The sequence below is a fragment of the Scatophagus argus genome, chromosome 19, assembly GCF_020382885.2.
Source record: "Scatophagus argus isolate fScaArg1 chromosome 19, fScaArg1.pri, whole genome shotgun sequence".
Lineage (NCBI taxonomy): Eukaryota > Metazoa > Chordata > Actinopteri > Scatophagidae > Scatophagus > Scatophagus argus.
Window position 1 is genome coordinate 15,663,626 of NC_058511.1, and position 21,160 is coordinate 15,684,785.

Sequence of the window (21,160 nt, forward strand, 5' to 3'; positions counted from 1 at the left end):
AACAAAGAGCTACTGGCGGTCAAGCAGGCTTTGGAGGAGTGGCGACACTGGCTGGAGGGAGCCAGTCATCCATTCATTGTCTGGACAGATCACAAGAATCTAGAGTACATACGGGGAGCCAAGAGACTAAATTCTCGCCAGGCCAGGTGGGCGCTTTTCTTTAACCGTTTTAACTTTACTCTCTCTTACAGGCCGGGGTCCCGGAACATCAAGCCAGACGCCTTATCTCGGCTGTATGACCCCGAACCTGTTGCCAAGGATCCTGACACCATCCTTCCACGGTCCTGTGTGGTTGGATCAGTCACTTGGCAAATAGAGAAGGAGGTAGAGCAGGCCAACGGTGTAGCTCCCCCACCCAGTGGATGTCCTAATAATAAGCTGTTTGTCCCAGCCGACTTACGTTCACAGGTGATACATTGGGCTCACACCTCTCTGCTCTCTTGTCACCCGGGGGTACGACGGACGCTGTTCGTCATCTCCCGGAGGTTCTGGTGGCCGTCTATGGTGGCGGAGGTCCGGGAGTATGTTGGTGCTTGCTCAGTCTGCGCACGCAACAAGACGTCTACTGGACCGCGCATGGGACTCCTACAACCTCTGCCCATCCCATCTAGACCATGGTCAGAAATTTCATTAGACTTTGTTACAGGACTCCCGATCTCTCAGGGTAACACCTCGGTGCTCACAGTTGTGGACAGGTTCTCCAAGATGGTCAGATTTATTGCCCTACCCAAGCTACCGTCTGCAAAGGAGACAGCCGAGGTTATGATGAACCATGTTTTTAGGATCCACGGGTTTCCTAGGGACATCGTATCTGACCGGGGGCCCCAGTTCGTGTCCTGCTTCTGGAAAGAGTTTTGCCGGCTCATCGGAGCTAATGCAAGTCTGACCTCTGGATATCACCCGGAAGCCAACGGTCAGACTGAGCGCCTTAACCAGCAGCTTGAAACCGGCCTCCGCTGCCTTGTGTCCCAGAATCCCTCAACATGGAGCAAACACCTGGTCTGGGTTGAGTATGCGCATAATTCCCTTCCCACCTCAGCCACGGGTTTAACTCCCTTTAAATGTGTTTTTGGTTATGACCCTCCTCTGTTCCCAGACAACGAATCTGAGGTGTCGGTTCCATCCGCTTTCGCTCTGCTGCGCCGGTGCCGGCGAATCTGGGCAGCCGCCAGGCAAGTCCTGATCCGTCAGGGGGATCGGGTCAAGAAGGCGGCCGACCGCAGGAGGAGACCCGCTCCTGTCTACCAGCCAGGCCAGAAGGTTTGGCTCTCTGCCCGAGACCTCAACCTGAATGTATCGTCAAAGAAGCTGGCTCCGCGGTTCGTGGGTCCGTTTCCCGTCGCCCACGTTGTCAACCCTGCGGCTATTCGTCTTCGCCTACCTCGGTCCCTGCGGATTCATCCCACGTTCCACGTCAGCCAGGTCAAACCCGTCCGGGAGAGCCCTTTGGTACCTGCGGCCCCTCAACCTCCCCCTCCGGAGATCGTGGATGGTGGGCCAGTGTACCGGGTTAAGCGGTTGCTGGCTAGTCGAAAACGGGGCCGCGGTACGCAGTATTTGGTTGATTGGGAGGGCTACGGTCCGGAAGATCGGCTATGGGTTCCCTCCCGCCACATTATTGACAAGACACTCATCACTGACTTTCATCATGACCATCCTGGTCAGCCCGGGCCGTCAGGAGTCGGCCCTAGGGGGGGGGGTACTGTCACACCGCGGTGAGGTCTTGTCTTGGGTTTATGTCTCGTCTCTTCCTGTTTTATTTTGAAAAGTAACTCTCCTCTCGTTTCAGGTCACTTGCCCTTCCTCTTGTCTCCAGTCTGATTGTCTTCCCAACCACCTGATTGTTTCCACCTGGTCCCCATTATCCTCATGTGTTCAAATAGTCTGCGTTTCCCTTGTCTTGTGCCAGTGTGTTTCGTTCCTCATGTTCACACCAGCTCTCGTCCATGCCACAGCCTGTGTATGTATGTTCCTCGTATCTCGTTATATTCTAGCCTCTGAAACAGAGTGAATTTTTGTTGTAAATTTCATAGTTCAGGTTTAGCTGTAGAGAATTGTTTGTTTATGTTCTTTGGTTTTTCCTCCCCTCTTGGAGTGATTTTCAGTTTTATTTGTTTGTTATCTCAGATAGATTTCCTCCTTAAGAGTGATTTTTAGTTCTTAGTAGTTTTTCTCTAGATTGTTATCCTCTGCTTAGAGTGATTTTTTGTTCTTTGAAGTTTTTGTTTTCCCTTCTTAGTTTTCCTCCTGTTGGAGTGATTTTCTGTTTTACTAGTCTATAGTACTCTAGCCTAGTTAGATCCTCGTGTCCAAGATTAAGTTTCATAGCCTCTTGCTTTTCCTGTAGCTCTGTGGGAGGTTGGATTGGGGTCTTGCTTAGAGAAATAAAACTCATTATTTTCTCACAATCTCTGCGCCTGAGTCCTGTGTAAGCCGAATCGTGACAGATAGAGGTTATTACCAGAAGGTTTCCAACAACTGTGAGGATTGATAATGTACTGCCAATGAACATGTATAAAAATATGCGTATTGTCGAAGGGGTTATTTCCATTATGCAAGAGGAATTTCCTGATTCATGACAGAAATGGGTCACCTCAATATTATCAGTCTTGTTGATGATTTCAGGTTCCATGCTTTCTGGATCGAGGAATTTTATTAAACAATTCAGTCTTCAGTTAATTATTTCTAACACAGCTGTATCTTGAGCACATACAATAAAGTATCTTTGAGCATGGATAAAAGAAATGCTTCCTGGGAAACTGACTATACTGATTCTCCAAACTATTCTCATATATAAATATACCCAGCATGTTACCTTAGCAAACAGCTATTATCCAATCATAGCATAGCAACTGTAAGTAGGCATTGCAGACATGAAGCCTTGGATTTCTCAAGATGTTGAAGTGTTGTGCTTGGATCTAGAGTAATGCCTAACATCCATCTTATTATTTAAGACTTTCAAATCCAAAAACACAGCAAAAGTTGAAAAAGATTGGAAAAAAGGAGTGGGCAAACAGTGTTTTTTGAGTCCAACATAAGCCACAAAAGTTAGCATGTCCAGCAACTGTGGCTTAATTCCCACAGTAGATCAAAGAGCATTTCATCAGTTAAACGCATTTTACAGCATGACAGATTACCTCATGCTAAGGACCCCCCCCCCCAACCCCCAAGGAGAGGCAACAGAGGATGGATTCCTATCAAGTTTAACAGACATGCAGTAGACATTAGGTGTACTGGACAGATCACCTAAAAAAATCGCAGAGATTGTAGTCAGGTGAGCGAGGCCATTACTACAGCTTTGCTGCTTACACGTGTCACAATATTTGCAGCAGTGACTTTATTCTGGCACACATGGGACTGCTTAAAAAGCTGAAATTAAAGTAAATGGGTAAAGAAAACTCAAATTCTGGCACTTAATTGCTGGTCCTGCCTTTCCATTGGAATTACACCCACAAGTGAGTCTTGTGTATGTTACATGAACTGTGCTTTAAATTTTTTTGGCATATGATTGGCGTCATACCAACAGGGTAGATAGATACAGGGTGGGTATAAGATAATCTTATACCAACAGGGTAGATAGATACAGGGTGGGTATAGGATAATCTTTCATTAGTCCCACAATGTGTCACAGCAGCAAGGAGGACTGTATGACAGCAAAATCAAACAAAAACTACAACTAACAAAAGAACGTTAAAAAACCAACAACTGGATGGAAATAAGCTGGAAAGCTTGCTCTGTTCCAAATGATTTAGGAAATGAAGCATACAGGCAGTTTAGCCCATAGGAACCAGCAGAGGTGGAGATGAAATGCCCATGAGGATGCGGTAGGGCTGTCAAAAACAATCAATACGAAGATACTAATTGTACAGAGAATTTCCTATGGATTAGAAGTCCATTTCACAATGAATATTGGAATCGCATCATAATCTATACCAACACTGTCATCCTTACACCCTCCAGTTGATGCACAACTTCACACAGCACTGCTGCAGACAGGCAGGCACATAGGCACTCCCCTCAAGAGATGGCTGCACATGGCAAGTGCTGTTGCTGAAGGGCCTTCATGATCCTTTTCGGTGGAAAATGAAAAAAAAAAAAAAATACTGTTTGGAAGTATTTTGCATACTATACGACGAAGTCGCCAACACTGTCGTAGCACAACTTTAAATCTTTATGAAGAACTGCGAGAGGCCAGTAAAGCTCCTATTTTAACAACGCTGAAGTATTGAACAGTTGAAAATATTAACCTTGCCAGCGCACACATTAACATTAGCCATAATATTAACTATTAGTGATCAGCCAATAGACACATTAACCGTCTGTAAAGTTATCATTAAGGTAGTGGCTATATTATTATCACATTTGTCACATCCATACTTTACAGTTATGTTTTGAATTTAATAACAAAGATTAGTGTAAGAATATTATCTTTATTGACATGTATTTTTTGTTTTTTGGTTTTTAGATTAAAAAAGCTGACATAACTTGTGAAACATTACAAACTTGCCACTACAAACGTTTCCCAAGCGGAAACTATGGGGGCTATATTATCGGACGGTTACCTCTTGATAGGACGAGCAGGGGCTAGCTGGTTAGCATGCTTTCTAGATGTCTCTGCAACACAATACATAGACGTCTTTGATATAACATCAAAACAGTTTTTTCTCATTCTTTTGATATACATGTAGTCTTTTTTATGCTTTAAATTCTGGCCATATTTTACAAATTGCACCTTCAGATGATTTCATGTGTCAAAAACCTTAGCAACAACAAGGCTAAGACATGTTCATGACTTTTCAGTGGGCTGTGGAACCTCATTTTTTGTATTAATAATGCATCCATTGTTTGTGATTGTGTTGTGTGGATTAGCATGTTTGTATAGTGCGATCACATCATTGTAGTAAGAATAGAAATTAATGATGACCTTTCAGTTTCCTGTTACCAAGTTACATAAGCAATAATTAACTCTTAGCACAGTAACTGAGAGTACAAGAATTACTGGAAACAAATTGCCACCACCCACATGCAAAATGTTTTATTTGTAATATATGGGTGGTAATGGTAACTTTGCTTGGAAGAGTACTGTGTAATGGCGGTCTTTGTACTTGAAGCAGTACATACCATTGCAGACTATATCACTTAAACTTGCAACTACCAGTGTGGAATCACATTCATGTATATTATGCACAATTCTGTACGTAATCCTGTACAGTTCTTTCAAAATGTATTTTCTGTTGCAAATTAATAATATTAAACAATTTGTTTCAAAAGGATTGAATTGGGAGTTATCAGTTTCCCTCCCCAAATATTAAGTCTACCTCTAATGTTTATGATACATAAAATGATATGCACAAGTTAAATACTGAGAGCCAGATAAGTGAGTTGAAGTTTCAGTTGCAGTTTTAGTTTAGAAACAGCACAGAGTAGTCAGTCAGAAATCGTTACATTAAACTACAAAAGTTATACTAACTTACTATCATAACTTACAGTATATTCAGTTTGGCCTGCACAGTTTGTTTACAGTCTGATGCAATGATAAAATGCAAACTGACACCTCTCCTATTAGAGGTGTGAATGACTTCCATTGCTCCCTGAGCTGCTCTGGTTGTGCACAGAGCTTTGCTTGTCCCCAAGGTATATCGTAAGAGCAATCTATCTAATTCTCACTGGGCAGTTATGTAATGTTTATATGTAAAATGTTTCCAGCAAAGTTAAAAGCTGGAACAAAACAAGAACAGTTAAGCAACAACAGTGACATAACAGCAAAAACATCTGTGATAATTATGATGTAAGAGTTATGAGTCAGGTGTGTCAGACATTTACTAATTAGTATATTGCGGACAGGAAACCTGCCAGGAAATTTCTCCCTGGTGAAGGAGAGCAGTTAGTCAGCTTGAATTCATAGGATTAAGAGAAGATTTCAATGCTGACCCTGTTTCACCCCAAATGAGCATTAAAGAAGCAAATAAGCAAATTACAACAGTCCCTTCAAGAATATGATGTGTTACGTGTTGTCTGACCTTTCTTCTCAGGCCAACCGCACATGCTGCCTAATGTACTACATTATGATGGTGCTAAACAAAAATTGAGTGCTTGAAAGTGAGCAAAAGCACATTGAGTGCTTTCACTTTTTAAAGTTGTGCTGATAATGTTTAATGATAATTTTGAATGCAGGACTTTTACATGTAGTTGAATATTTTCACAGTGTGGTAATAGAATTTTTACTAAAGTAAAGCATACGAATGCATCTTACACCGCCATACATGGTAGTTTTGGAACAATCAAGACATTAAAATTAGAGATGAAATGATTATTCACAACTTTTGAAACAATGTTAAAGGGAATTTCCAAAATCACCTTGATAGATTTTGCCTGAAATAATCATTCTGAAAGCTGCCCTGAACCAGCTGTAAAACCATGCATAAACAAACGGGTCGAACATCGAGTTTGTCCTTCCAAGCCAGCTAAATGTTTTGATGACAGCAACTGCTATTACATATTTACTCACAGGCTGACGCAAAGAAAAAGTCCAACATAAGAGAAACACTGAGATAACTATAGCCAGAGCTTTGGTGGCCTTTCTCTCTGTCTTACTGACACTTGCCTCAGACATTGTGCTTTGACAGGTTGTGTTCCGGATGCTGTGGGCCTGTTTTTGTGCTTCCTGGAAGACCTTTAAATAGATACATTGCATGAGCAAAACTTCAACAAGCAGGTCAGCCATAGCCAAAAACAGGATGAGGTAGTTTTTTGGTGTGTGGAACTGTTTGAAGCAAGTGATGGATCTTATTACAAAGAGGTCCCCACATGTGCACATGTACAACTATAGACAGGCATCCATAAAAAAATACATAATAATACATATATTATTACAGGGCTGATACCCACGAAGCAAGAAACATTTTATGAGTCATCACAGGTGTATTTGTCGTGAAAAGTATCAGTTGTGTTAAAAATCCATTGGAGGTTCAAGTTTTTTATAGCACAAATAGACATTTCCAACAGTAACCATGTTCTCAGAAGGCCTAAGACAATGTCATTTTAATCGTGGTTGTTAACCCTGCTAGCTGTTAGAGATTAATCTGTGCTGGTGTCAAACACTACCTTATAATCAACAGTAATATATTTATCAAGTGACCAATCAGTTGAAGGACAGAATGCATCATGATTGCACAGGTTGCCATGGAACTTAGATGTGATAAATAATGACACATTATGTGTGTGTGTGTGTGTGTGTGTGTACACTTGAGAAGTGGAAATGTGTTCAGAGTGTAGAACTAAAGCGGGATAAGTGGAGGCATACACAGATGCTCAAATAATGCTCAAACACAGTTAAAGTTGATGGACAACATTTCTGAGATGTTGATTGATTTGTATGATATGATATGATTAATTTTAAGGACTTTTCAAGAACCTTCAAGGTCCAAATTCACTCGCCAAACATGGCATAGTTTGAGACATGGCTCAAGGTTAATCACACAAATCCCAAAACACCAAAGTTAAATTTGTTCCCAGTCCAACCCTGTAGGAAATCATTTACTTTAAACCGTATACTTTTAACATAACCCCCCGGGGGGTTCAGATGCAGACTGAATTCACAGCATAATTCATACACTGTTTTTCACAGGTTGAGCTCGGCCCCTTACTTCCATTCAAGGGAAATCTTAATGCCTCAGCATACCAAGACATTTTGGACAATGCTATGCTTCCAATTTTGTGGCAACAGTTTGGGGAAGGTCCTTTTCTATTCCAGCATGACTGTGCCCCAGTGCACAAAGCAAAGTCCATAAAGACATGGTTGGATGAGTTTGGTGTGGAAGAACTTGACTGGCCTGCACAGAGTCCTGGCCTCAACCCCACTGAACACCTTTTGGATGAACTGGAATGGACTTTGCGAGCAAGGCCTTTTCGTTCTACATTAGTGCCTGACCTCACTAATGCTCTACTCCATGAATGGGTAAAAATTCCCACAGAAAAACTAAATTCCACCAAAATGTTGTGGAAAGCCTTCTCAGAAGAATGGAAGCTGTTATAGCTGCAAAGCTGTCCGTGTATTTAGAATGCAATGTAATTAGTTCCTGCTGGTGCAATGGTCAGGTGACCCAATACTTTTGCCTATATAGTGTAGAAGGCCTTCAAGGCGCTGAGGGTGCAACACAGATACAAAAATACAAAAAGTATATCATCACACTTGACCACTAACTCTTTATTTGCGTTGCACTTTTCCTTTTTGTACTATAAGTCACTGTTGTGTACACAGTATTGCTTACTTTTATTGTCTAAATAAAAAACATACAATGCATAGAGTGTGCAGTGTTGAGATAATTAAATGTATATTTCAGAGTGTAAATGTTTCTTTTAAACCTTCATTGGTATGTCAATATGTCAACATTACATAATCACCATACATGATCAAAACAATTTTGAGTTAGCAAAATCACCTTGAAATATTTTTCCAGAAATGATCATTCTGAATGCTGATCTGAACCAGCTGTAAAAGAAAGCATAGATAAACGGATTCAGCAGTGAATTTGACAGTGTAAGCCAGTTAAGTGATTCAATCACAGGAACTGGTGGTGTTTTATAAGCTAAAGGCTGAAAAACAATACAAAGAAAATAAGGAGTCAAACATAAGAGAAAAACTCCCATAACTATTGCCAGAGTTTTGGTGGCTTTCCTTTCCATCTTACTGACAGTTGCTCCAGACATTGTGCCCTGACAGGTTGTGTTCTGGATGCTCTTCATCTGTTTCTGAGCAACAAGGAAAATCTTCAGGTAGATACAGAGCATTATGATGGCAGGGAGATAAAATGAGAAAACTGGTCCCATAGTGTTTGCCATTACAACATCCACAGAGCACATATCTTCACATGTACCTTGGCTGAATCCTGCAATTATGATGCCAATTCCAATTAGAACAGAAATACCCCAACTAACCAGGATCATGATCGCAGTAACATTAACATTTATCTTAGTCGCATATGTCAAAGGCTGACACACTGCGTAATATCTGTCTATTGAAATACAACATAAGTTCAGAATGGAAGATGTGCAGAGTGATACATCAAAACTGTCTCGTATTTTACAAAATAAATCGTCATGATATAGACATGCAGTTACAGTGAATGCCATGCTGAAAGGAAAAACTAAAACTCCCACGAGCAGGTCAGCCACAGCCAGAGACAGTATGAGGTAGTTAGTAGGGACGTGGAGCTGCTTGAAGTAAATGATGGAGATTATTACAAGAAAGTTTCCACACACTGTGACAACAGACAGTGAGCCAAGGAAAACATACACCAATATACATATTATGGAAGAATTATTTGTAAATACAAAAGTTGTGTTATCTGATTCATAGCAGGGATGTATGCCATTGATAACATAAGATCCGTTGACAGTTAGCTTGGGTTCCATGCTTCTCGATTTCTGCACTAACAATCCATGACATTAAAATCATTTAAAAAATATTTAGTTCAGCAAGAACCACAGCAACAACAATCTTACATAGAAAAAAGATTTCCCAATAAACTTGCCACCTTACCAAGTAATAACACAATACATACAAGGACAGTTTAGTCACTGTGAAGAACCTTTGGGCTTGGCAGTGTATTTATCTGTTCCTATCTCATTACCTAAATAAAGGTAACTTATCCAATCGGATGTGGGTACCTCCATCCTGCTTGCATGAGATACAAAAATATAAAATGATGAGTAATGACACATTAACTGTGTGTGTGTGTGTGTGTGTGTGTGTGCCTGTGTGTCTGTGTGTGGGTGGGGGGTGTGTGTATAAGTTTTTAGATGAAAAAAAGATATATAGTATTTACAATATTTTGTACACACTTTGTGACATAAAGAAAATGGACAAAAAAGATTATCTCTCTGGGCATGAGATAATCTTAGCTGATCACAATGCAGCACTATAATTTACTATATGTGAGACTCAAAGCAAGCATACATTTCACTAGAAAATGATGTACCATTACAGTATACTATGCGCTATTCAAATTTCATGGTCAAAATCTGTGTGAGACAGACTGAGGCTTCAATGAGCAGGGTATGATACTGTAACCGTACTTTCAGAGGTGATGTTCCTTTGTTTTTGCAGAAGCATCAGCTCTACAAAAACAATACATTTGAAGTTTGGATGCGATGTGCAAATCTTGAGGAAATGAGAGGAATGTGGGTTAGCTAACTGTAGCCAACCTGACAGCCACAGGGGGTAACTGAGAGAGAACAGGGACTTTATTGACTTGAATAGTGTTTCTGGTCTCCTGCTTACGGTGAGATTGATGACTGTATATAAAGATGGGCAACATGGGAGCTCCCCAAAAATGAAGCTAAAACATCTTCATCATGCCCTGGTGGCTGGCTTCACTACAGGTCATGAACCCTGCCCCATCCATTTTAACAGAGGAGACTTTGGCCAAACTAAAATTTCAAAGTACACCTCAAATAATTTTTTCCCAAAGATGGTTTCTGTCATTTTAGGTGGTTCTTGTCATTCTGATGATGTTAAGCTTTCATTTGTCTTGTAAGTTTTGACTGATAAGATTTAATGGAAAAAGAAGTGTAATTTTTAGCACTGAGTACTTTATTTCTTGGCTAGTTTTACAAATTTTAAAGGACTTTTTCAGGGTTTTTTTTTTTCAAGTTTGTCTTAAAACAATACTCACGTAAAACGAAAGATTTATTGTTCCCTAACTTGAGAAGATAGCAATTTGATTTGACTAGCTCAGAAATACAAGCTTTGGCTGAAATTTGGAGTGCATGTGTGCAGCAACTGTGGACTTTAACCCCACCCTCCAACATTGACAGCGCAGATGCTCTATGTAGAAACCACTTCACAGGCAGTAGAGGAGGAATGATTACAGCAACCAGTAAGTTTCCCAAAGTCCATGTGGGCAGCTAACGTTTGCCTTACGACAAACTGAAAAAAATTGCAAATATAGATGTATGGAAGGGATCTTTTCTATGTTCTCCTGGTGGTGAGTGCATGGCTTTGTATCAGTGACAAATAATCAATCCTCTGACAATGCAGGATGGGGACTCAAATGGAATCAAGGGTGTATCCCTTTGGCTCAATAAAAAAAATCATTTAAACCCATATCTTAGAAAAACTTTTAAAAATGTATCATATTATGGAACTGTATGTAGCCAGATTTCACAGTCAACCAGTTTCACTACTTTATAAATAAACAACTAATAATAATGGATCAAAAACAGATGAAATGACACCACTGTATTATTAAATTGACTCTGACGTCAAGACTTTCTGTTGTAGATATTTAGGTAAAAGATAATGAGACTATGTCTGTCGAAGAGACATAGAATGGAGTGCCCTGCCTAACTAGCTGAAGCTGGGAAAACTTGCTGTAGCAAAACAGAATACAAAATATTCTTTTATTCGTTTGCAGATTATAATTGATCTGCTATCTGCGTGTATTATTATTAAATAAAAGTAAAGTCAAAGTATATTTAAAAAGGAAATATCCCAGTATATATAGTACATTTTGCTCTGTCTATGAACAGCATGATTTCAAAAAAATTGAATTCAATTAAATTTTTATTTACAACATTATCAACAAACATTGTCTCATGACATTTTCCAAATCAAACAGGTCTCGATCATACTGTTTTAGTTAAAGAAGTTTTGAGTTAGCAAAATCACCTTGAAATATTTTTCCAGAAAAGATTATCCTGAGTGCTGCTCTGAACCAGCTGTAAAAGAAAGCATAAATAAACGGATTGAGCATTGAATTCGACAGTGTAAGCCAATTAAGAGTTTCAATCACAGCAACTGGTGTTACACCCTGTGTCAAAGGCTGAAAAATGATACAAAGAAAGTAAGGAGTCCAGCATAACAGAAAAACTCCCATAACTATGGCCAGAGTTTTGGTGGCCTTTCTCTCCATCTTACTGACAGTTGCTCCAGACTTTGTGGTCTGACAGGTTGTGTTCTGGATGCTGTTTGCCTGTCTCTGTGCAATAAGGAAAATCTTCAGGTAGATACTAAGCATTATAATGACTGGGATATAAAAAGAGAAAATGCATGCCAGAGTTGTTGATATTAGAGCATCAATTAAACAACTTTCTTCACATTTTCCTTGATTAAAACCTGCGATTATGATGCCAATTCCAATTATAGCAGCAACTCCCCAGCTCAACAGGATCATAATCCCAACAACACGATCATTTATTTTACTTCTATAAGTGAGAGGCTGACACACTGCATGATATCTGTCAATAGAAATACAGCACAAGTTCAAAATAGAAGCTGTGCTCAGTGTAACATCAAAGCATCCCCGTATTTGACAAAGTAAGCCTTCAAAGTACCAGCACGCAGTTACAGTGACTGTCATGCTGAAAGGAAAAACTAAAACTCCCACAAGCAGGTCAGCCACAGCCAGAGACAGTATGAGGTAGTTAGTAGGGATGTGGAGCTGTTTGAAGTAAATGATGGAGATTATTACAAGAAAGTTTCCACACACTGTGACAACAGACATTGAACCAAGGAAAACATATAATAAAACACATATTATGGAGGGGTTGCTTGAAAATACAATAGTTGTATTAAGAGATTCATAGCAGGGATGTATGTCATTAACAGTTGAAGGCCCGTTGATAGTCACTCTTGGTTCCATGCTCCTTGATTCCTGCAATTCAGTTTTCCACTATTAGAAAAATACAAAGACTACACATTTTAGATACCTGAATACTTGAGCATGTGCAACCACAGCAATATCAACAATCAAAGACATTACATCAAAATAACAAAAGACTCAGTGACAGTGGTATGAAAGCTCACAGTTTGTGAGCTTTCATACCATAATGACACATCAGTGTTGATGTGTGTCCCTATTCACTATGCAACTGTGCAGAACCTTCAGACTTGATATTTAAATAAGCAACCCTCACTTAATTATCATAATTAATACAAACGTGTCTTGTCCAACCAAATGGGATATGCCACTGGTTGTGTGTACAGTATGTCCTTGAGGCTGTTGTGATTATTCCAAATTAAAAATAAAAACTTTGCACCCAGACTGGTGTTTATGCACAGTTTGGAACCTAAAGTAAACCGTGAGCTACATTATTTAGACAAAGGTACTGGGGAACACCTCTTCATTATTGAATTCAAGTGTGCTATGGGGCTGTATTTCAGGGGCTGGGTAAGGCCCCCTACTGTGAAATCAAGCAAAGGAGTTCCAAAAGTAACCAAAGAAAATAAGCAACACAAAGCGAATGCAGAAAACACAGATGAAATGACACAGAGGACCCAGCACAGCTTCCATACACAAAGGTGAGTAGACACAGGTGATTTTATGGGAAGAAAAGAGGAAAGGACAACACATGCACCAATCCTTCTTTCAGGTTTAAACAGCCGCAAGGCATATTTCTCCTCAGTGGGTAGACAACAAAACCTGTCATGTAGCTGTCAGCAAGTATGGCAGACTGTGTACACCAATCTGTCTTTCATTGCCACTTTAGGTGGAGCGATGTATTTTTCAACATCAACTCGCTGCTCATTTTATACATTATCAACCACCACACACTGACAGTGCTGTTTGGGAGGTGGGGTGGAGATGGTAGATGTGTGGTAATAGCATGATGTGCAGTGTCTAACGCACTCTAAACACACCCAAAGTTTCGGTTGTTGTGGCCAGCAGCACAGCCTGCTGAAATATCTTGTCAAAATGTTTCAGTGTCTCCTTGTCATGCTGCAGCAGAGGTAGTGACTTCCTGATTGCTGACCGTCCACATTGCCGTTATAACAGGTGCGCTGCAAGGGCCTAATCTAGGAAGAGCATGCTGCCTCTGTGCGTCCCTGCATGTCGAGGAAATCCGCCAAGCTACTGGGGCGCTTGTCTTCAGTGGTTGTAACCAGGACGTCTCAGTGCACTAACAGATGTCTGGGTAGGAAGGTGAACTTGATGTGGACAAGCCCGGATGTAGAAACTCCCATGAAGACAGCTCTGATGGAAGCAGGTGGAGGGTAGCAGTATCCTAGCACAACCAGCCATGGTGGTCATTATTGACTGAAAGTCCTGAAAGGCAAATGTCTGCATTTCTGCATGGAGCTGAGGCTGCTTATGTCAAAGAGATGCTGTCATCCTCATCAGAAGGTGAAGCTGCACCGTTAGTAGAAAAGGCCATGGGTGGCTGCGGTGTAAGGTGAATGGCAACAGGGGTTTAAATGTTATTGATCTTGAGCTCCAACTCATTGTCAGCTCAGCACAGGCTTATGTCGAAGTGATCCGACCTCTGCTGCCATCGGCCACAGGTTGGTCTCTACCGAGACAGCAGAAGATTTCTGGGACGTTGAGTCCAGCCATCAGTGGGCAAATTTACAAATCACTTGAGAGAAAAAGGACAACGGCAGTTTCACGGGCTATGTATTAAGGTCGGCTGGCTTTACTGGCCAGCTACATTAATGAGAATTTCAGTAGGTGAATTCATGATTGTGACAGGGGGACAGTATTATCCATAGTGTCCAGTGGAGGGTGGAGTCTGTAATAGAACCTCATGCCATATAAACAGTGTATTTTCATCTGCAGCTGGCCTAATCAATAAATGCCTGGAATCCCATTGAAAAGGGGAGGTGATATGCTTCAGCATTAAGTAATAATAGCTTAATATTAGTAAGCAAATCTGTAGGTCACTCCAGATCAGTGGGCAGAAGAAGTGAATGAGAATCCCCCTCCCTTCTCTACCTTCACCAGTTGACTGGGGCAGGCACTTTGAACTTAATAAGTTTTGTATACTTTTCTAGATCTGCTGAAGTGTCCAAGTGTCACCATATTTTCCATGTGTGATTTGCTAGTGCAATTTTGTCATCGCAATGAAATCACCCATAGTTAAATACCACCACAGTATTAAGTATTGTAATATTAACTCATGTTACAGTTTAAAATGTGGTGTAATTTTTTGCAATGTTGTAATTTTTTATGTGAAATTTGCAACAAGAGGGGTGAACGCACTGGACCTTGTTTACATAGGCATCCCCAATGCATATTGTGTGGATCACCTCATACTCTCAGACCCCATCTCTATTATACTAATTCCAGCATACAGACTGGTTCCACATGTCAAATCAGCTCTAAAGCATCTCCAGACTATCTCCAGAACCATCACCACACAGAATCTGTGGATGACTGCGGAGGTGCATGCGCTCCACCTTCCTGTGACACTGATGCCTCTCATCTGGATGCACTGAGCCTCTTCTGTGGACAGATTGAGGCACAGAATGACATGCTGGCGAGGAAGTCCACCCCTCCTCACTCTGACCAGGTGCTCTGTCTGACTATGGCTGATGTGAGGAAAATTCTATGCAGAGTTAAGTCACTGAAAGCTGCTGGACCAGACAACATTTCTAGCAAGGGGCTCAGGGGAAGTGGAAACCAGCATTTCCCTGAGTAGTGTTGTTCCCACACGCCTTGAGTCAACTACCATCATCCCCCTGCCAAAGAAGTCTCCAGTGTCCTGCCTCAATGACTATCAACCCATCGCACTCACACCCATCATCATGAAGTGCTTCGAAAGACTCATCATGAAGCATATCAAAACCCTGCTTCCACTCACTCTGGACCTCCTGCAGTTCAAATATCGTCCCAACCGCTCCACAGGTAATGCTATTGCCACCACCCTCCACCTGGACGATAAGAACACATATGCTCCTATTTTGTTCTTGGACCTCAGCCTTAGCTTTCAAGCCAATCATCCCACAATGTCTGATTGGCAAGCTGAGCCTGCTCAGCCTGAACACCTCCCTCTGCAACTGGATCCTGGACTTCCTGACAGGAAGACCTCAGACAGCGTGGATTGAAAGCAGCATCTCCAGCACCACCACACTGAGCACTGGGGCCCCATAGGCCTGTGTGGTCAGTCCACTGCCGTTCATTCTGCTGACTCAGGACTGTGCAGCAAATCACAGCTCGAACCACATTATCAAGTTTTCTGATGACACAACCGTGGAGGATCTCATCAGTAACAATGACGAGTCAGCATATAAAGAGGAGGTGAAACAGCTAATAGAATGATGCAGAGCCATGAATCTGTCTCTGAACATGGACAAGACAAAACATAAGGTTGTTGATTTTAGGAGAGGCCAGAGTGATCATGCCCTACTAACGAGCAATAGATCTCAATGGAGATTGTCAAGAACACCGGTTTCTTTGGTGTTCACCTGATGGAGAACCTCACCTGGTCCCTCAACACCAGCTCCAGCACCAGAAAGTCCCAGCAACATCTCTGCTTCCTCAGAGGGCCGAAAAAAGAACATCTTCCACCCCCCATTCTGACTACATCTTACAGAGGGACTATCAAGAGTGTTCTGAGCAGAATCACTGCCTGGTTTCGGAACTGAACTGTCTTGGACCGCAGCAATACTGAGGACAGCTGAGCCTCTCTCCCATCCATCACAGACATTTACACCACACTGTGTGTCTGCAAAGCTGTGGATGACACCACTCATCCTTCACATGCACTCTTCGCCCTCTTGCCATCCAGGAGGACATCCACCACTACCAGACTCTGAAATAGCTTCTTTCCCCAAGCCATCAGATTCTTAAACTCCCAGGGACATACACATGCATTCCACACAAACACACACCCAAAGTTGCACACCTCTGCACTACACACACGTAAACAAATACATTCAAATGTCTTGTGTATTGCACTGCCTTGTCTGTCAACTTTGTGCCCACCTGTGTACAAAATTGTGTATATCTGTGCATTTTTTTCCCCTTTATTGTATATTTCTATTTTTTTATTCTTTATTTTATACTTTTATATTTTTAATTTGCACTTATGTGTAGTCTTTTGTATAGCACCATGTAGCATCCTGGATGAGTGCTGTTTCAATGCTCTATGTACTGAGCACACAAAGCTGTCATGACATATAAAGCTCCTTGAATCCTTGTATCCTTCATTTGTTTACTATTCACCAAGACTTGTATATCATTGCTGTAAAAGCATTTAATGTTGTGGTGCAAGAAGGGCAAGTTTCATAAGTGGAAAGTAGAACCACAGTCAGAAGTAGGATGACACAAACAAGATCTCAGTGTAATTCATATTCACTAGCAAACTATAAAATATAAATAGACTGACAATGCATTCCATAGTTAAAATGCATGACAGAGGAAAAGGCAGAGGGTGGTTTGCTTTAGAATTTACAGTTGTAGAGCATCCATATTGTAGGGTGTTATCCTACTAATAGCAAGGCCATCTGCCTAGTAATTGGCATGTTATCATTGTGCAGTATGTGTTTAATTCATATGGTGTAAAGCTGATGCATTACATCCAGACATTTGGACCTGAATACATCATTGTGACGTCATTTGCAATAAAGCTTTTATATTTCAAGTAAAATGTTAAAATCTGAAAAGTGGGGGAGCAGTATTTTCATTATGCCAACTATTATCATTACATATTTGAATTATTGAGCAAATAATAATCATATCAAGATCTATATATAACACCATTGATGTACACATCATTTAATATGGGATACAAAATGTAAAGCAATGTTTACAAATCCTTCCCATGTAAACATTTGACAGTACCAAAAACTAGTGATGACTTTATTTTGTCAAGTCACAACCACAAAACTGCATAAAGCTATATAGATTATTGTGCCAAAGGGTCCAAGCATACCAAATATGTTGGGCTGCATTTAATATGAAGGTTATTATAAAAAATAACTGAACAATTGCAAACAAAATACTTCTATCTGACACGATGATAAGGCATACAAATGTCTGCTTTGAATACATTGGAGCTTATCAAAAAATGTGCCAAGGCCACAACTGCATATTGTGAGACAAGAATGTTTACATGATTACATAATCTGGCCATAGTGCCACAAACAATCTTACAAATGCCTGCCTGATGATTTATATTGCTCAAAATTTTCAATATATGCTGCCACATTCTTCAATGACATCTTGCAACTTCACATGTTTAATGCATATTTTTAAATCTGTATCTGCATTTATTCCAGACATTTGGCATTATATATATGTGTGTATTTTTTACTGTTAAAAGCTGATAAAGCTTATGTGACTTTCCATTTGGAATGACAAACTTTATTATTGACAAATTTATATTTCAGGTGAGTTTTCAAAAGAAGAAGTCAAAGGAGCCTTGTGTTTGTAAAATCACCTTGAAATATTTTTCCAGAAATGATCATTCTAAAAGCTGACCTGAACCAACTGTAGAAAAAAGCATAAATAAATGGATTCAGCATTGAGTTTGATAATGAAAGCCAGTTGAGTGTTTCAAACAGAGAGAGTGACACTCTGGCATTAATAGCAAAAAGAAACGTCAAACAAAAAAAGAAAGGAGTCCAACATAAGAGAAAAACTCCCAAAACTATAGCTAGAGTTTTGGTGGCCTTTCTCTCCATCTTACTGACAGTTGCTCCAGACTTTGTGGTCTGACAGGTTGTGTTCTGAATGCTGTTTGCCTGTTTTTGGGCAACAAGGAAAATCTTCAGGTAGATACTAAGCATTGTAATGACTGGGATATAAAAGGAGAAAACACATGCCAGAGTTGTTGACAATAAAGCCTTAACTGAGCAATCTTCTTCACATTTTCCTTGACTAATACCTGTGATTATGATGCCAATTCCAATGATAGCAGCAACTCCCCAGCTCAACAGGAGCATAATCCCAACAACACGATCATTTATTTTACTTCTATAAGTGAGAGGCTGACACACTGCGTAATATCGGTCAATAGAAATACAGCATAAATTCAAAATAGAAGCTGTACTCAGTGTAACATCAATGCTTCCCCGAACTTTACAAAATAAAGCAGGATTAAACCGACACGAGGTTACAGTGAACACCATGCTAAAAGGAAAGACTACAACACCTACAAACAGGTCAGTCATGGCCAGAGACAGTATGAGGTAGTTAGTAGGGACATGGAGCTGTTTGAAGTAAATGATGGAGATCACTACAAGCAGATTTCCACATACTGTCACAACAGACATTGAACCGAGGAAAATATATAATAAAACACATATTATGGAGGGGTTGCTTGTAAATACAATAGTTGTATTATGTGATTCATAGCAGGGATGTATGTCCTTAACAGTTGAAGTCCCATTGATAGTCACTCTTGGCTCCATGCTCCTTGATTCCTGCAATTCAGTTTTCCACTATTAGAAAAATACAAAGACTGCAGATACCTGGATACTTCCTTCAGCATGTGTAACCACAGCAATATGAACATTCAAGGACATTAAATCAAAACAACAAAAGACTTGCAGTTTGTGAGCTTTCATACCATAATGACACATCAGTGTTGCTGTGTGTCCCTATTCACTATGCAACTGTGCAGAACCTTCGGACTTGATATTTAAATAATCAACCCTCACTTAGTTATCCCAATACAAATCTGTCTTGTCCAACCAGATGGGATTCACTACATTCATAATGTTTGCATGTGAGATGCATGTACCCAACTCCCTGTGGTGGTGTGTGCATCCCTGGGAGTTTGAAGGTTTTGTGCAGATTCCAGGTACAACATCAGTGTTGTTTGTGTTGTGCAGTCCTAGGAAAAATTAAGATACATATCTTAGAGTAGTAAAAATATGCCACCTTCTAGGATTAGCAGTTAATATAAAGTCCAAAATAGAGTCCGTCTGTTCAGGGGTATGTGCAATCAATGGCATGAAACTCAGGTGTTATTCAGTGCCCGGTTTTATTTTAAAAAAGGGAGTCAAAATCTGGTCGCCACAACACGTTTGTGGAAGTGTATGATGGCACGGACAAAAAGAAAAAGAGTTGTTGTTGCTTATCAGGCTGGAAATGTTAGAAAACCATTTCTGAAGAGTTTGGACTCCACAAATCAGACAGTTAGATTGTGCACAAATGGAGGAGATTCAGAACCACAGCTTACGTTACTGTGGTCGACCAACAAAGATCTCTCCAAAAGCTACACCTGTAACAGTCTGAGAGGTCACAGAGGAACCCAGGGTAACTGCCAAGCAACTGAAGGCCTCTCTCACATTGGTTAATGCTGATGCTCATGAATCCGCCATCAGCTGAACACTGAGAAACCACTGTGTGCATGGCAGAGTGGCAAGGAGAACGCCATTGCTCTCCAAAGAGAACATTTCTGCCCATTTGCAGTTTGCTGAACATCATGTGGAGGGATGAGACCAAAGTAGAGTTGTTTGGTTTAAGTGAGAGGCACAGAGGTTTAAGTGAGAGGTGATTAGGCACCTATCTAGATGACTGGCTTTTGCTGGCGTGCTTGTAGCAGAAGGCTATTACGTATATGGCATTGACATACATTGCATTAGCACACCTGACCAAGGTGGGGTTTATGGTTAACAGAGAAGGAAGTGTGTTAACACCGATTCAAGTTATAACATTTTTGGGCAATGAGTTAATTTACTTAAATTACTTACATAGCCCACCTGTCAGCCAAGAGAGTGGATATGTTCAGATTCACTCTGGCGCACTTTGTCATTACAAGACGAATAGAGTATTGTCTGTGTTTGAGGCTGTTAGGACTGATCACTTCGGCATTATTAGTGGTGGTGCTGGGCAGGCTGTACATGAGAAATTTCCAGTGCTTTAAATTACTGAATACAGCCTCTATAGGTCTCTAAATGTGGATTGGGGTGATGTCATAGCTGATCCATGCATCACATCACATACATTACAAAGCCAGGCATAACTTTACTTTCTATCTGAAGAGTGCACTGTCTACATCAGAAAAATCCTACACCATTAACTTAAGACCAGATTTTTATTGGTCAGTGGCATGAATAGTTTCTGTGACCTCAAGACAGCAATAAGCCATCAACGTGCCATCTCATTTTCTCAATCATTCAAAAAAGCTATGAATATTTTTTTTGTAATTTGGGGAAATGCTCCCTTTAATTTCCTTATAAATATGTCATTCATTGTTATATTAGAAAACAGTTACAGTAGCTTGTCAGTTTCCATGAAGGATTCATGCACCAATCAGCCACAACATTAGAACCACTGACAGGTGAAGTGAAGAACATTAATCATCTGTTTACAGTGCAGTGTTCTGTGGGGAAACCTCGGGTTCTGACAATCATGTGGATGTTCTTTGACTCACAGCATCTACCTAAACATTACAGAATAAATACACCCCCCTCCATGGCAATTGCTCT

General features: G+C 40.6%; 3 protein-coding genes across 3 annotated transcripts; all 3 read right to left on the reverse strand.

Annotated features, from left to right (window-relative positions):
• Positions 1 to 8,412: 8,412 nt before the first annotated feature.
• Positions 8,413 to 9,414, reverse strand: LOC124050952 (trace amine-associated receptor 1-like). Its single transcript, XM_046373952.1, has 2 exons — positions 9,087 to 9,414; positions 8,413 to 9,014 (listed from the first exon to the last, which is right to left on the reverse strand). Exons 1-2 carry the CDS (start codon positions 9,412 to 9,414, stop codon positions 8,413 to 8,415), a joined length of 930 nt encoding a protein of 309 aa, XP_046229908.1.
• Positions 9,415 to 11,600: 2,186 nt separating this feature from the next.
• LOC124050953 (trace amine-associated receptor 1-like) lies at positions 11,601 to 12,644 on the reverse strand. Its single transcript, XM_046373953.1, has one exon. The coding sequence runs from the start codon at positions 12,642 to 12,644 to the stop codon at positions 11,643 to 11,645; it is 1,002 nt and encodes a 333-aa protein (XP_046229909.1). The 3' UTR covers positions 11,601 to 11,642.
• A 4,849-nt stretch (positions 12,645 to 17,493) lies between these two features.
• On the reverse strand, positions 17,494 to 19,344 carry LOC124050596 (trace amine-associated receptor 1-like). Its single transcript, XM_046373297.1, has one exon. It carries the CDS (start codon positions 19,133 to 19,135, stop codon positions 18,134 to 18,136), a length of 1,002 nt encoding a protein of 333 aa, XP_046229253.1. The 5' UTR covers positions 19,136 to 19,344; the 3' UTR covers positions 17,494 to 18,133.
• Positions 19,345 to 21,160: the final 1,816 nt, after the last annotated feature.

What these genes read in the sequence shown, in the direction of transcription:
- LOC124050952 (XM_046373952.1), bottom strand. Translation starts at nt 9,414, where the DNA reads ATGGAACCCAAGCTAACTGTCAACGGATCTTATGTTATCAATGGCATA. An exon ending in ATATCATGACGATTTATTTT is followed by an intron (nt 9,015 to 9,086) that starts GTAAAATACGAG and finishes GTATTTCAATAG; the next exon opens with ACAGATATTACGCAGTGTGT.
- LOC124050953 (XM_046373953.1), bottom strand. Translation starts at nt 12,644, where the DNA reads ATGGAACCAAGAGTGACTATCAACGGGCCTTCAACTGTTAATGACATA.
- LOC124050596 (XM_046373297.1), bottom strand. Translation starts at nt 19,135, where the DNA reads ATGGAGCCAAGAGTGACTATCAATGGGACTTCAACTGTTAAGGACATA.